Source organism: Gekko japonicus, unplaced genomic scaffold, assembly GCF_001447785.1.
Source record: "Gekko japonicus isolate JY-2015 unplaced genomic scaffold, Gekko_japonicus_V1.1 scaffold2783, whole genome shotgun sequence".
Taxonomy (NCBI): domain Eukaryota; kingdom Metazoa; phylum Chordata; class Lepidosauria; order Squamata; family Gekkonidae; genus Gekko; species Gekko japonicus.
In genome coordinates this window covers 132,998-148,411 of record NW_015161487.1, presented here as the reverse complement: position 1 = coordinate 148,411, position 15,414 = coordinate 132,998, and the positions used below count along the sequence as shown (strand labels likewise).

General features: G+C 53.1%; 1 protein-coding gene across 1 annotated transcript in view; it reads right to left on the bottom strand.

The window, feature by feature from the left end:
* Positions 1-15,414, bottom strand: part of PPP1R12C (protein phosphatase 1 regulatory subunit 12C) — a 39,747-nt gene that overhangs the window by 10,175 nt on the left and 14,158 nt on the right. The window contains 8 exon segments of the mRNA XM_015429168.1: positions 83-177; positions 715-810; positions 2,205-2,393; positions 8,394-8,488; positions 8,582-8,724; positions 10,119-10,207; positions 12,342-12,416; positions 13,277-13,421. Of these exon segments, the coding sequence (XP_015284654.1) occupies positions 83-177; positions 715-810; positions 2,205-2,393; positions 8,394-8,488; positions 8,582-8,724; positions 10,119-10,207; positions 12,342-12,416; positions 13,277-13,421 (927 nt within the window).

Sequence of the window (15,414 nt, the reverse complement as noted above, 5' to 3'; positions counted from 1 at the left end):
GGATTTACACCTGGGTCTCCTGATCCGAGCCTGACATTATACCCGTGACACTGCAGTGGCTAGCCTACGGCAGGTTACTCACGCTCGCCGTGGGTCCCGGTGGGGCTCCGTGTCTGGGAGGGCGAATATCCTCCGAGTGGGGGTTGGCGTCACCCGGGCCAGGCGTGGCTCTTTGCTCTGTAAGAAGGAAAAGGAGAGGAACTGATGAATGGGCCCACGGGGGGGGGGGGGTTTGGGGGATGATGCTGTTGTTTGTGTTCTGGCCAGGAGGGGGCGTTGGCTCAGAGGCCAGCTGGAGACCTGGAAAGCTTTGACTGGGCCGGTGGCCTAGAAAGAGAGGCTCCGCGCGAGTCTCTTGACAGTAGCCCAGACAGCGGAGCCACTTCTGGCTCCTAGGATTTTACCCGTGCTTAGGGACGCAGACGAATGCCTAGAAAGCTGTGGCCAGAGACAGCAAGGATAAAGAAAATGTGAGAAACGGGGGGCAAGGGGTGGGGGGGAGAATCCCACAAAAGTGGGACATCCAACCCACGTCTTCCTTGAAAGCAAACGATGGCACGAGGGATCTCCCACCTGAGGGATCCCCCCATCCGGCCACCAGAAACCCCCTGGCGGTCGAGCAAAGCCCCGCTGCAACTGAAGACCCACAAAGCTAGCCAACTAGCAAGCAAGGTAATCAGCCAGCCACACCCTCTGACGGGCAGAGGCTCCTACCGGGTCACCAGCTGGCTCAGAAGGGGCACTCCTATTGGCTAACCCTGGGCCAATGGGATTCTTGTTCCACTTCTGTAAGAGCTCCCGGATGTCTTGCTGTAAATATATAGACAGTGAAGGGTGGGGTGGACAGGGAAAAAGAGAGAGAGAAACAGACAGACAGAGAGGGCAAAGCCGAGAGAAAGTGATGGCAAAATTTGCCCCTCAGAATCCCGCCTCAAGAAACCCACCCTGCCAGAGCCAGTTTCCCCCCATAACGGAGTCCTCAAGGCTGCTAAATCTAAGGTGGTAAAAGTAGAAATAAAAAAGCAAGAGAAGGGCAGCAAAAAAAGCCTCTTCATTCTAAGATAAAAATGAAGTGAGCCCGTGAGCACTTCTCTCTTCCGCTTCTCTGGTTCCTGCAAGCCAAGGGCACTTCCTTTCCTATTTCTTTTCCTTTAATTCACCTAATGGTTCCCGGTATATAAGCTGCAAAACAGAAGGTGCCGGGCCCAAAGTCTGGCTGCTTCCCGAGCAGAGTCCTTGTAAAGGTAAAGGTTCCCTTGCTAGAAAGCCAGTCGAGTCCGACTCTAGAGTTGCGGTGCTCATCTCCGTTTCAAAGCCGAAGAGCCAGCGCTGTCCGAAGACATTTCTGTGGTCATGTGGACGGCATGACCAAACGCCAAGGCGCACGGAACGCTGTTACCTTCCCACCGAAGTGGTACCTATTTATCTACTTGCAATTTCTTGCTTTCGAACTGCTAGGTTGGCAGGAGCTGGAACTAGAGACGGGAGCTCACTCCGTTATGCGGCGCACTCGGGTCTCAAACTGCTGAACTACCGACCTTCCACAGCCTGCAGTTCAGCATCTTAACCACCTGAGCCACTTGGGCCTCCCGTTAAAACCAACTGCTGGTGACTTCCTAAGGGAGGGAAAAGCACCCAGGGCATGCTCAGAGAGTCCCAATTTCACAGCTTCTATGCCAGATCTGGCAAACGTAGCAGCAGCGCAAGGCTATTTTGCTGGCTGAGAAATTAATCCCGCTTCCCGCGTAGCTGTCTGCACACCACCCCGCGATCCCCTGAACTCCCTCCCCACCGCTCCCGAGATTTCTCCAAGCACGGTCCATTTATTTTCAAGCATATCTGTGCGGCCGTTGGGGCCCGCGACTCGCACTGCTTCTGAGATTTCTCCATGTGTCTTCCGGCTTCTGTGCACTGCCGTAATGGAGGCACCGATCAGATCCGATCAGGTCTAGCCAAGACGGCCAACGCTGAGCCCTGCATTTACATGGTGCCACTGGACACAAGTGGATTGCATCTAGCACTGCCTGTGTCATTGCCGGCTCCTAGGCCACGCAACGCTCAATTATAGAGACTTCAAACAGGTGTGACCACCCCTTCAGAGCCAACTGGGGTTTCCCCCCCTTTGTTCCCGTACACTGCCGCCCTGCTGACTTCAAGAACACTACGGCTTATCTCCTCGTGGGACGTTCCTCCCCCAGGCTTACCTTCTCTTCTGTGTCCAGCCGAGGACTGGACGCTGACCTCTTGATGCCGCTGCCCTCCTTGGCAGCCCCGTCCTCCAGCCTGGCGTCCTGCAGCACCCCAAAGCTGCTGGTCTTGCGCAGACTCTGCCTCCAGACCGCGGGGGCTTGCGAGTCCTCTGGTTCCATTGTGCGGCTGCAGCCCCCGGAGAACTGTACGTGGGAGGGGGGGCAAGTGGGTGATGGAGAGAGAGAGAGAGAGACAGAGAGACAGAGAGGAAGTGGGGAGAATCAAGGAAGGAACGGGAGTCAGGACGGACGGAGGCTTGGAACAGTGGAGTTGGAGCGGACGAGGGGGATGTAAACCGGGCGGAGCTAATGCAGGTAGGTTCTGGCATGCCCATGTTGTGACAGGAACACCATTGAGAGCCCATATGTGTCCAGTGCTCCGCCAGCTGCACTGGCTTCCAGTTGAATACCGGGTCAAGTGCAAGGTTTTGGTTTTCACCTTCAAAGCCCTGTGCAGTCTGGGACCAACACGCCTTCAGCACTGTCTCTCCTGCTATGTCCCAGAAGAGCACATGGGTCAAGATCTGCTGGTGGTCCCCAGCCCCCCTGCACTCTCTCCTGGTATGTCCCAGAAGAGCACAACACCCGATGGATCAAGATCTGCTGGTGGTCCCCAGCCCCCAAAGCTATTTGCCTAGCCTCACCTGGAGCCAGAACCTTCTCGGCTCTGGCACCGGCCTAGTGGAACGCTCCCCCTGCTGAGATCCGGGCCCTGTGGGACTTCATGCAGTTCCGTGGGGCCTGTAAAACGGAGCTGTTCTGCCAGGCCCCCTGGTTGGGGTGGCAAAGAGCTATCGACTTATTTCTGCATTGCCCTGCATCGCTTTGCATGGCCTGTGGCGTGCTGTTCATATGGTCTGTCTGCCCCATCCGCACCACCTGCCATCCACCCGCACACAGGTGGGACGCCTATACGGGAGCAGATGGCGTTGGAGTGATGGGATGATGCCATCGATTGCTACTGCTGCTATTTATTGGTGTCATTTTATTATTGCTTATTGGTTAACGGCGAGGCTTTAGAAGTTGGGGTTGTGATAGTTGCTTGTTCTAGCCTGCCCTGAGCCTGCTTGCGGGGGAGGGCAGGCAAGAAGCCCAACAGATAAATAAATAAAAATGGTCACCGGTGACTCCACAGCAGCAAGCAAGAACCACTGGAGTCCTACCTGCCGGGGGAGGGGGGAATAAGAACATAAGGCCCATCCAGTCCAACACTCTGTGTCACACAGTGGCCAGAAATACCAGATGCCATCAGGAGGTCCACCAGTGGGGCCAGGACATTAGAAGCCCTCCCACTGTTGACCCCACCCCCACAAGCACCAAGAAGACAGAGCATCACTTGCCCCAGAGCCCCTATCTATACCTTGTGGCTAATAGCCACTGATGGGCCTCTGCTCCATATGCCTATCTAATTCCCTTTTGAAGCCGTCCATGTTTGTAGCCGCCACCACTTCCTGTGGCAGTGAATTCCAAGTGTTAATCACTCTTTGGGTGAAGAAGGACTTCCTTTTATCCGTTCTAACCCAACCGCTCAGCAATTTCATGGAGTGCCCACGAGTTCTTGTATTGTGAGAAAGGGAGAAAAGTACCTCTTTCTCTACCTGCTCTTTCCCATGCATAATCTTATAAACCTCAATCATGTCACCCCTCAGTCGTCGTTTCTCCAAGCTAAAGAGCCCTAAGCACCTTAACCTTTCCTCATAGGGAAAGTGTTCCAACCCTTTTATCATTCGAGTTGCCCTTTTCTGCACTTCTTCCAAAGCTATAATATCCTTTTTAAGGTGTGGTGACCAGAACTGCACACAGTATTCCAAATGAGGTCGCACCATTGATTTATATAGCGGCATTATGATATTGGCTGATCTGTTTACAATACCCTTCCTAATAATCCCCAGCATAGCATTGGCCTTCTTTATTGCAGTCACACACTGTCTCGACATCTTCAGTGAGTTATCTACTACAACTCCAAGATCTCTCTCTTGATCAGTCTCTGCCAGTTCAGACCCCATCAACGTGTATTTATAGTTAGGATTTTTGGCTCCAATGTGCATCACCTTGCACTTGGCCACATTGAACCCCATTTGCCATGTTGACGCCCACTCGCCCAAAATTGACAGATCCCTTTGGAGTGCCTCACAATCCTCACTGGTTTTCACCACCCCGAACAACTTTGTATCATCCGCAAATTTAGCCACTTCACTGCTTACTCCCATCTCCAAATCATTAATGAACAAGTTAAAAAGCAGTGGACCAAGTACTGATCCCTGTGGTACCCCACTGCTTACACCCCTCCACTGGGAGAACTGCCCATTTATACTCACTCTCTGTTTTCTATTAATTAGCCAGTTTTTGATCCATAAAAGGACTTGTCCTTTTATCCCATGATTTTTGAGCTTGCTTAGGAGCCTTTGATGAGGAACTTTATCAAAAGCTTTCTGGAAGTCAAGGTAAACAATATCTATTGGATCCCCCTTGTCCACATGTTTGTTCACCCCCTCAAAGAACACTAACAGGTTAGTGAGACAAGATCTTCCCTTACAGAACCCATGTTGAGTCTGCCTCAATAGGTTTTGTTCATCTATGTGCCTACTAATTCTTTCCTTAATAATGGTTTCCACCAATTTACCCGGTATCGACGTCAGACTGACAGGCCTGTAATTTCCCGGATCTCCTCTGGAACCCTTTTTAAAGATGGGAGTGACATTAGCTACCTTCCAGTCCTCAGGAATGGAGGCTGATTTTAAGGAGAGATTACATATTTTTGTCAGGAGATCCACAAGTTCACAATTGAGTTCTTTCAGAACTCTTGGATGTATGCCATCTGGGCCTGGTGATTTATCAGTTTTTAAGTTGTTTATCAGTTTTAGGACCTCCTCTCTCGTCACCTCAATCTGACTCAGGTCTTTCAACACCCCTCCCGAACTCAGCGGCTCTGGAGTGGGCAAGCACCTCTCATCTTCCACAGTGAAGACGGAGGCAAAAAATGCATTTAGCTTCTCAGCCATTTCCCTATCATCCTTCAGTACTCCTTTTACCCCTTGGTCATCCAAGGGCCCCACTGCCTCCCTGGCTGGTTTCCTGTTTCTAATGTATTTGAAGAAAGTTTTATTGTTGGTCTTTACATTTTTTGCTATATGCTCCTCATATTCCCTTTTTGCATGCCTGACCACAGACTTGCATTTTATTTGCCATAGCCTGTGTTCTGTTTTATCAGCCTCACTGTGACTAGCTTTCCACCGCTTAAAGGAATCCTTTTTACCTTTTACAGCTTCCATTACTTTGTTTGTTAACCATGTAGGCTTTTTCTTATACCTGTTTGTGCCTTTCCTAACCTGCGGAATATATTTTATTTGAGCTTCTAGAATTGTAGTTTTAAACAGTTTCCAAGCTTCCCCAATGGTTTTGACCCTTTCTACTTTTCCCTTCAGTTTCCTCCCCACATGTCCCCTCATATCAGAAAAATTACCCCTTTTAAAGTTAAAAGTGGTTGTGGGGACGTATCCTCTCGGGGGGGGGGGGGGAGCAGAGCTTCCCAGAAAGCAACAGAGTCTCTCCAGAACGCGGTGTCCGATCCCGTGCCGGGGAACAGAAGCCTGGAGCCCTTTGCCCAACGCGTTCCACCACATGGTCTCATTCCCACTGAAACCTCGGCCTCCCGGGGAATAGAAGCCCGGAGCCCTTTGCCCAACGCGTTCCACCACACGGTCTCATTCCCACTGAAACCTCCGCCTTGGCTTGCCGGGATTACCCATTCTGAGAGGATGCACAATGAAGGGAAAGGAGTGGACGCGCAGAGTCACGGCTCATTAAGAGCTGGCTTTCCTCAAGGCCCTGATCCAACTCGCCTGTCTCTAATCTAGGAACTCCGTAGCTCTGCAACGACCCAGCCCTGTTCCTCCCTCAGAAAGCCTGCTGGCCAGATGAAGCCCACCAAACCTATCCTTCGTTCCCTTCTGTGCTCTTCTATACATGCGGGGAGGGGGGGGATGAGTCACAGGTGCACACAAGGAAAGCTACGTTATCTTTCTGTATCAGTACACTGGAGAACAGCAGTGCCACCCCATTTTTAAAAATGGAGGAGCGCTAGGCAACTTGGCAGTTAGAGGAGGTCGCCGCAATCATGAGGAAAGATAGTCAAACCCCAGGATTTGGGCCTGGTCGTCCCGCAACTTTGACAGGACAACTCTAAGGCTGCCCCTAAGCCCATCTGATCTGGAAGGAGACGGCTCAGCTTCCGGGGGAAAGAATTTTAGGACCCTGATCCCCACTAATGGAGAAAAGAAGGATTGGATTTATACCCCACCCTTCACTCAGAGAGGCTTACAAACTCCTTTCCCTTCCCCCTCCCCACAACAGACAATTTGTGAGGGAGGTGGGGCTTAGAGAGCTCTCTTGAGAACTGCCCTTTCAAGGACAGCTCTTGTCAGAACTTCTGACTGACCCGAAGCCACACCAACAGCTGCATGTGGACAACTGGGGAATCAAACCCGGTTCTCCCAGATTACAGTCCGCGCTCCTAACTACTACACCAAACTGGCTCTTAACCACTACACCAAACGGATGCCCAGGATATGCTTCTGAACACATGAAGCGGCTGTATACTTGAGCCAGACCCTTGGCGTATCAAGGTCACTGTTGTCTATTCTGATTAGCAGTAGCTCTCCAAGATCTCGGGTCAAGAAGACCTTCCACATCACTTGATCCCTGGAGATGCTGGGGATTGAACCTTGGACCTTCTGCTCGCCAAGCAGACGTTTTACTAAAGAAACACAGCCCCCTCTTTGCAATGCTCCCTCTAAGCTGTGGAGTCTCGTGAGCAAAAATTCTAGTTTGTGAGCTACTGGTATTAAAGCTGTGAGCGAGCGATTGGGCTGCTGCATAAATCGGTTTGCTCTGGAGCCCTCCTTCCTGAGCCGAGACAAAAAACTGTGAGCCGGAGGCTAAAAAACTGCAAGCTAGCTCACACTCACTCAGCTTAGAGGGAACACCGTTTCCCACACACACACACACTCACTGCATCTCTCTCTCCATTCTCAGGCACCAGAACAATCCCTGTCTTGCGCAGGCTTTGCCTCCACATGGAAGGCCCGAGAGGGCTCAGGATGGGCAGCACGGGAGTGATGAAGGCAAACTGCGGCTGGGGGAAACGAAGGAAGGGGGGCGGGTGGGGCACGGTCCGGCAACCGACGGAAGGGGAAAGATGCAAGGAGGCCGGGGGTGGTGGTGGGGAGGACAGAAGAACAAACAACAAAAAAAGTCCAAAGTATTTCACACGACAAAGAGAGAAAAGTGACATGCGGTGGAAAGAACTGCCCGGCAGACATCGGAACGGAGCGAGAGAGAGCCTGGTTAGGGTCCGATCAGAACAATCACCCGAGACTGTCTGGGAGGCTGCCGCCTGCCTCTGCGTGACCGTCTCCATGCTGGCACCCCACGCGGGACAAAGGCCAGCCTCCCCTTCCCCCAGTAAGCTGCAAGCAACAGCAGGTAAGCATGCAAGACGAAGGTGTTGGTGGGCTGACAGAGATGCTACCAGCATGAACGCAGCACATGCTGCAGAGCTGCAGGGAGGAGTCATGCAAGGATTCGTGCAAGGCCAAGGGTGGTGGTGGGGGAGAAGACGCCCAGTTCCGAACAGGAGAGCGATGCCCACGACAGAGCCTCGGTCCCGGGGCTCCCAGCTTCCACAGAATCAGACCCCCAAGTGCAGCTTTCCCACTCCAAACCTGGGGTTTGGTGGGGGCCCTCCACCGCTTCCTCTCCTCCCCGGGGAGGTGGTTAAGAGCTGCTGGGCCAGAGGCTCAGCCCCACCCAAACGGCAGGGGAGAGACAAGGAGGTGAGAAAGCGCAAAAAACGGCCTCCAGACTTGCATCCCACGGGATGAATGACTGAAAAGTGGGGGGGAAGCTACCGGGGCCTTCCTCGAAATGCACAGGTCCCGCCGTCCTCCGCACACAAGCTCCGACACAGGCTGTTTCGTGAGAGCGCGCGGGGCTGACCTGGGATGGGAGGCCACCAGCAGCCACCGCCAGCACATTGAGCACTCCGCTGTGGAAGGAAGAGACAGGGAGCCACGCCAATGGCTTCCTATCCTTATCTCCGGGCTGCCGAGGTGCTCGTGCCGGTGTGGAAAAGGAAAGCCTTACCTTTTGTGTGGCAGAACTGGGAGGGACAGGGCTGACGGGGGGCACAGAGACTCCGTTCACCGCACTGCTGTCCGTTGGGGGGCTGGCCTTGGCCTCTGTAGGGGATGGGAAACAGTTGTTATCCGACCCGTCATCCTGGTCTTCCTTCACTCTGGATTGAGAGCCTCCTGTGTGCACACCCCGCCTACCGCTGGAATTTGGAGCCTCCTCTCCATCTGAGGCCGAGCTGGTCTCCTCCTCACCGACAGCGATGGTGCCCAAAGTCTTGCGCTCCTTCGATTGGTCCTGGACAGAGATCTTCTCTTTGCTGCTCATGCGACACACGGAACTCCTGGATTGGGAGAGGCGGAGGTTCAATGTGGAAGGCGATGCACAGAAACCACTCTCTCACTGCTCCACTTTGACCAGGATGGACTCCGTCACAGACTGAACCATTATTACAGGGCTGGAAGCTTCAGAAATGCTGATGACCTCTCACTGCCAATAACCAGTTTCCTTATTTTTCATCCTATTTGGACTATTATTGCATTTTTTCTTCTCCTTTTCCTTCCACAGAGGTCGTAGGCAATGCTCCCTCTAAGCTGTGGAGTCTCGTGAGCAAAAACTCTGCTTTGCGAGCTGCTGGCATTAAAGCTGTGAGCGAGCGATTTGGCTACTGCATAAATTAGCCTGCTCTGGAGCCATCCGCCCTGAGCTAAGCCAAAAAATGTGTGAACCACAGGCTAAAAAAACTGTGAGCTAGCTCACACTAATTCAGCTTAGAGGGAACACTGGAGGTTGACACCCCCACCCCTCCAATTTTATCCTCACAATAACCCAGAGTGAGGATGTGACATCAGGTCTCTCTGCCCAGGTGAAGACACTGGCTAATGAATGAAATGGAACTGGTTACGAGAAGTAGGGTCTGTAGGTTACATGGATCTACGTCTGGCACTGGTCTCTCGTACCATGCATCTCATGCTCCAGAGGTTCAGCATGGCAGAGGCACACGGAACACTGCCCTTTTGTGGGCGCACTGCTTAGAGCTCTGAACCAAGCTGGGCTTTGGTTTGCTGAAGGAGGCCACAGTGATCCCTCTTTGAATTCATGGCACTGTCAGTCAGTGCAACTTGGAGTGAACAGGCGTTCCCTGCTCCGAGAAGGATCTGTCATGCTGCTACTGTCTGCGGAGCAACAGGCTCCTGTAATTGGCACCAATTCAACGCGTAACCACAAACGGTTGGATTGCAGGACTCGACATCTGCAATTTGTAACAGTAAACACTTCTGCGGGAAACTGAGCTGAGGCCATTCCTGTCCTCCAGGCATCCTCAAGGAACACCAAATAAAGCCTTCTCAAAACTTGTTTTGCAGCTTCCACTTGTGGGATCTGCGGACCTGGTGCCAAACCAGAAGCGGCATCCCATATTAAGAGCAGACAGCTGACAGAAGGCACCCGCATACATTTAAGGGAGAGGCTTTGGACGTGCCTTCAACCAGACGGGCCACTGGTCTTCCTAAGCGCAGTTGGGCCAGATTCCACCTGGCAGTGACTCTCCCGGGTCTCGGGCAGAGAAGAAAGGTCTTTCCCAACACCTGATGCCAGAGATTCAACCTGGGACCCACTGAGTTTTCTTGGAAAGGCCCTCCCCCATGGCAGAAAGCCGACAATGTGGCCGTTATAACTTGGCAGTATGGGTTTTCAGGAATGAAAGGGCAACAGTCATACCGCCCCCTCCCCACTCACCTTCGGTGCTTGCTTGTATACGAAGGGGGTTGCTCCAAACAGGTATCGATCACAGCCTGCCTCAGGTGCGCTTCCTTCTTGCTGCGTAGCTACGGCAAGAGAAGAGGGTCAAGTCTGCCACTAAGGCAAGGGAAAAGCAATGTGAGCCTAATGAGACCTTTGCAGAGCAGAGCAGGGAGGTTCCAGGTTTGGGCAGGGGTGTGTGCTGCAACGGCCCCCGTCCTTCTAGGAAGAAATAGTCCCAACACTTCCCGAAGGGCCGCACTCTCTTCTCGGGATGGGGAAGAGCAATGAAGAACAGCAGTAAATGGAACTTGAACTGGGAACCACACTGAAGCGAACTACGTGACTGTAGACATTAATGGTGGAGGGAGCAGTTTGGGGGGTGGGGGAAGGTGCAAAGACGCCTGCTGTCTGCGGGCAACTGCATCCAAAGGATCAGAACGGCCGCACTCGCGCCACAGCTTGTGCAGAGCCACATTTGCAATCACCCCCAACCAGCAGAGCCTCGTGAACTTCCCTCCCTGGCACGAGGCCTGCCTCTCAGCGAGGTTTGTAGCTGCCCCCGTTCCTCCGGCAGTAGCTGTTTCAAGGCGGGAACCACCTGCCAGCCACAAGCCCCACCGGGCAAGGGCCTTGACCACTTTCCTGGGGAAGCGATGCTAGACCACACGGGCGAACAGCGCTCAGAAGCAGCACAGATGGGATGTGTCAAAGAGCCACGTGCGGCACCTGAGCCGCCGTGCGGGTTTCACCGGGTCAGACTATCCGTACCTTGCCTTATGTGGCTCGGAAGCAGAGACAAGGTCATCGCAGGGTTATTTTACAGGCGGCATACATGTGGGCCTTCTGTTATCGGAAGAATCCCACTGCTCTGCAGACCCCACGATGGCTCTCTCTGGCTAAGAAAAGCCCAGATATCAAGGACCGGGGAGGAATGTTGGAAGCTAATCTAGTTCCAGTTCACAGCCGGGAACAGCAGTGCAGTTGACGGGCAGGAAGGAAAACATAAGAACATAAGAACACAAGAGACGCCAATGTTGGATCAGGCCAAAGGCCCATCCAGTCCAACACTCTGTGTCACACAGTGGCCAGAAATACCAGGTGCCATCAGGAGGTCCACCAGTGGGGCCGGGACATTAGAAGCCCTCCCACTGTTGACCTCCCCCCCCCAAGCACCAAGAAGACAGAGCATCACTTGCCCCAGAGTCCCTATCTATACCTTGTGGCTAATAGCCACTGATGGACCTCTGCTCCATATGCCTATCTAATTCCCTTTTGAAGCCGTCCATGCTTGTAGCCGCCGCCACTTCCTGTGGCAAACCTTTCATTCCCTGGGAACTCAAGCGCTCGCCTGTCCAGAGCACTGAGAAGGGAGGTGCTGGATGTCCAGGAGCTGTCTCGGGGAGGCCCACCCGGAGATTTTCAAAACCTAGCCGCCCGAGGGCTCCAATTGAGTTGACAGGCAAGTCTGATTCAACCCCTGACCTCCTGCCCTGGGGTCACCGCAGTTCCAGCAGCTCTTGCTGCTCACAGAGACCGGAGGGACGGCGTTTAAAAAAAGCAGTGCAAGCTGCACAACCAGAACTGAGTAGCCTGTGCAGAAAGATCTGCCTGACAGCAATGGTGAGTAGCAGAAACAAAGTTACACCGGACAGGCTGGTAGGAGGATAACTCTCAAGCTCCATAGGCTATGCACACGATGGCAGGACCCTGCCCCAAGGAGCTTACAATGTCAAATTCACCACAGGGTGGAAGATGACAGAGAGAAGGGGTGGGATTTGGGGTGTGGCTTTCTTTTAAAGCGCCTGCTATGCACAGGCCGAGATGAGCACTGAATTGTGAAAAGGCTAAAAGGGACAGCAGAAAGCTTTGGGGTTCTTTGGTCCCAGGAGCTTTGCTGCACGCCAGATCTCCAGGCGCTGCTTCTGCGTGTGCCACTCGCCTTCCGCCAGCCCAGGCTTTCGCCTCGCACCCGGCAGCAGTGTCAGTCCCTCAGCTTCCATTGCGGTTACGAGTCCCGCCAGTTCCGCTCCTGCCACCCAGCTCCCCAAACTGGAATCTCCGAGATTTCCCAATCGGGCCTCCACAGAGGCTGGGAGCTCCCTGCACGGGTGTGAGAAGCACACATCCCAGGGAGGAGGTTCGGCGAGTTTGACACCTGCTGTGTGGAGAGGAGGAGGAGGAGGAGGAGGAGGAGGTCAGGCAAAGCGAATCACTCACGTCGTTCTGCTTACGCTGCAGCTCCTCCAGCAGGGCCAAAGTATCCTCATCGGCGAGGTCGCAGGGACGCTGGCCCTAGATGGGGTGGAGGCAGGGAGATGACTGAGGGCAGCCCCGTTAGAGATGCTGCCAAACGGCGCTGCCCAGCAGATCGAAGTTGCACAGTGGGCACAGCGATCCCCCCCCCATCCTGCCTCCAAGCCACACCAAGGGCTTCCATGACCCCTCACTGCTACCCCATTCACCAGGCTACCACCTCTCTGACTCAAAGGGGCCCCATTCTGCAGGAAGCGGTGAGCCTTACTGGTATGAATGGGGTGTGTGTGTGTGTGTGTGTTTGCAATCCAAATGAGTGGAGATGATCTGGAATTACACGTAAAGGAGAGAGAGAGAGTGTCCCTCTCGTAAGAACGGAAGAGGAGCCCCGCAGGATCAGGCCGGCACCCCGTCTCGCAAAATAGCCAACCAGTTACTCTGGAGGGCCAAAAACGGGGTGTAGAGGCCGAGGCCTTCCCCTGATGTTGCCTCCTGGCACTGGTATTTACTCCAATGCTCCTTCCCCTAGAACCAGCCTTTGAAAGGACGTACTTCCATGGCTACTTCCATGGCATCCCTCCCCCCTTGCCAACGAAACTGCTCAGTTTTTTCCAGACCTCTTGTAACAATTGCCTTGCCACACGCGAGGTCTTGAGCCTCCTGTTCTGGAATTCCACCCGTCGCCTAGCCTACCAAGCACCGTGGGTACAAAGCTGCCCATCTCAGACTGCCGTATTGAACCCGGAATTGTCTGCTCGGACTGGCAGCTTGTCTCTGAGGTCTCGGGCCGAGAAGACACTTCCCCAGAGCCGCTAAGCGAGGACCCGCAGAGCCAGACCTGCTTGGTCTTAAAGCGCATCCTCCTCGGCCGTTTCTCTCGCTCCCCTGACACCACTCACCACGTTGTTGAGTGCCTCCATCTCACAGAAGTGCTCTGCCAGGAGGCGGCAGGCCTCCTCCACCCCCCAGTGGGCTGCCGCATGCAGGGGAGTCCAGCCGTCCTTGTCCTGCACGTTGGGCTCGTAGCCGGCCTGCAAGAGCAGTCTGAGAGGGAAGGAAGACACATGAAGAACCTGCCCCCGGGTCGGTCTGCCCCAGACCAGTTCTGCGTATCCTGACTGGCTGCGGCTCCCTCAGGCAGGTGTCCTTCACAGCACACAGGACCTGGTCCTATTTTCAACTGGAAATGCCAGGAATTGAACTTGGGACCTTCTGCACGCCAAGGAGATGCTCTGCCACTGAGCCACGCCCCCTCCCCTGAGACCCATCCACCTCTCAGGGAAGGGAACTGGGCTGAAGCAGCACGATTCTGGCGTTCTAGACTTTAACATTATTAAAGAAGGCAGGAATTCATGGGTTAGAGCAGAGAAGGTTCCAGAAATCAGAGCACCCAGGGTCTTTTGTGAAGGAACTGAGGTACAGTTACTTGGCCCAAGAGGTACACAGAAATACAACCCCCGAGTTATCTGGAACAGAGAGGAGATCCTGACTGTAGTCGAAAACTTTTGAAGGGTATGGCAGCTATATAGACAAAGCATTTTGGGGTCCTTCAGGGCAGACAGCAGGGTGTGTTGGAGAAGGTAGGAGGGAATAGGGATTAGAGTTTCCATGCCTTTTGGAAGGCAAAGAAAAGAGAAATCAGTGGCAGTGAAGCTGTGGGAACTGTTGCCCCATTTCATGTCAAGAAACTGGCCTTCTCTAGCCGTTTTTGGGCCTTTCATAATCTTTGGTTCAGGCTTTTAAGCTTAGTGAAGTCGCTAAATGCTCCTCTATATTACATAACTTGCAAGTCGGGGGGGGGGGGGGAGGATGGGATGGACAAAGGTGCAAATTAGATCAGGAGAGAGCTTTCCACTCGCATTCCTTCTCACTACAGCAAGAAACCCGGGGGTGGGGTGGGGGTGATAGTGGTGAATGCCTGATCGTGGGCACGTAACTAGCTGCAGAAGTGTGTGGCCCCATGTCTTAGCAACACACCTGATTGGCCAAATAGGATCAAGACAGCTGTGGGCCACCTGGCATAAAACAAGATAATCCATTCGAGTTTGTATTTCTGGCTTATCCTTTTGACGAGGGTGGGCCTAGCATGGCCAGAAAACCTACTTTTGGACTTCTGCTTGGACTTTGCACCTTTAGACTGACCAGGTAACATCTGGGTCAGATGACTAGAGCCTGAAATATGTATTTTAGGTTACCTATTTAGTTTATTTTCTTTCCGGTTTTTTCAGTGCTCTTCTATTTGTAACTTTTTGCACCTTTTTACAAAAATAAGCCTGAATAATTAATACTTCTGCGGTGTTATCGGAGTTTTGGGGCTTCAATCTAAGACCAGCACCTTGGCCTATTTTGACGACAGCTACCAAAGTAATTGTTTTTGGAACTCAGCTTCCAACTGTCCTGCCTTTCCAGAGCTGATGTTTTGATGAACACCTGGCCGGGCCAGAGAGTGCCAAAGAATAGATGCTTTTGAATTATGGTGCTGGAGAAGACCCCTGAGAGTCCCTTAAGAACATAAAAACATAAGAGACGCCAATGTTGGATCAGCCAAAGGCCCATCCAGTCCAACACTCTGTGTCACACAGTGGCCAGAAATACCAGTGCCATCAGTCCGGGCCAGAGAGTGCCAAAGAATAGATGCTTTTGAATTATGGTGCTGGAGAAGACCCCTGAGAGTCCCTTAAGAACATAAAAACATAAGAGACGCCAATGTTGGATCAGCCAAAGGCCCATCCAGTCCAACACTCTGTGTCACACAGTGGCCAGAAATACCAGTGCCATCAGGTCCACCAGTGGGGCCAGGACATTAGAAGCCCTCCCACTGTTTGCCCCCCCAAGCACCAAGAAGACAGAGCATCACTTGCCTTAGAGCCCCTATCTATACCTTGTGGCTAATAGCCACTGATGGACCTCTGCTCCATATGCTTATCTAATTCCCTTTTGAAGCCATCCATGCTTGTAGCCACCACCACTTCCTGTGGCAGTGAATTCCATGTGTTATAATCACTCTTTGGGTGAAGAAGTACTTCCTTTTATCCGT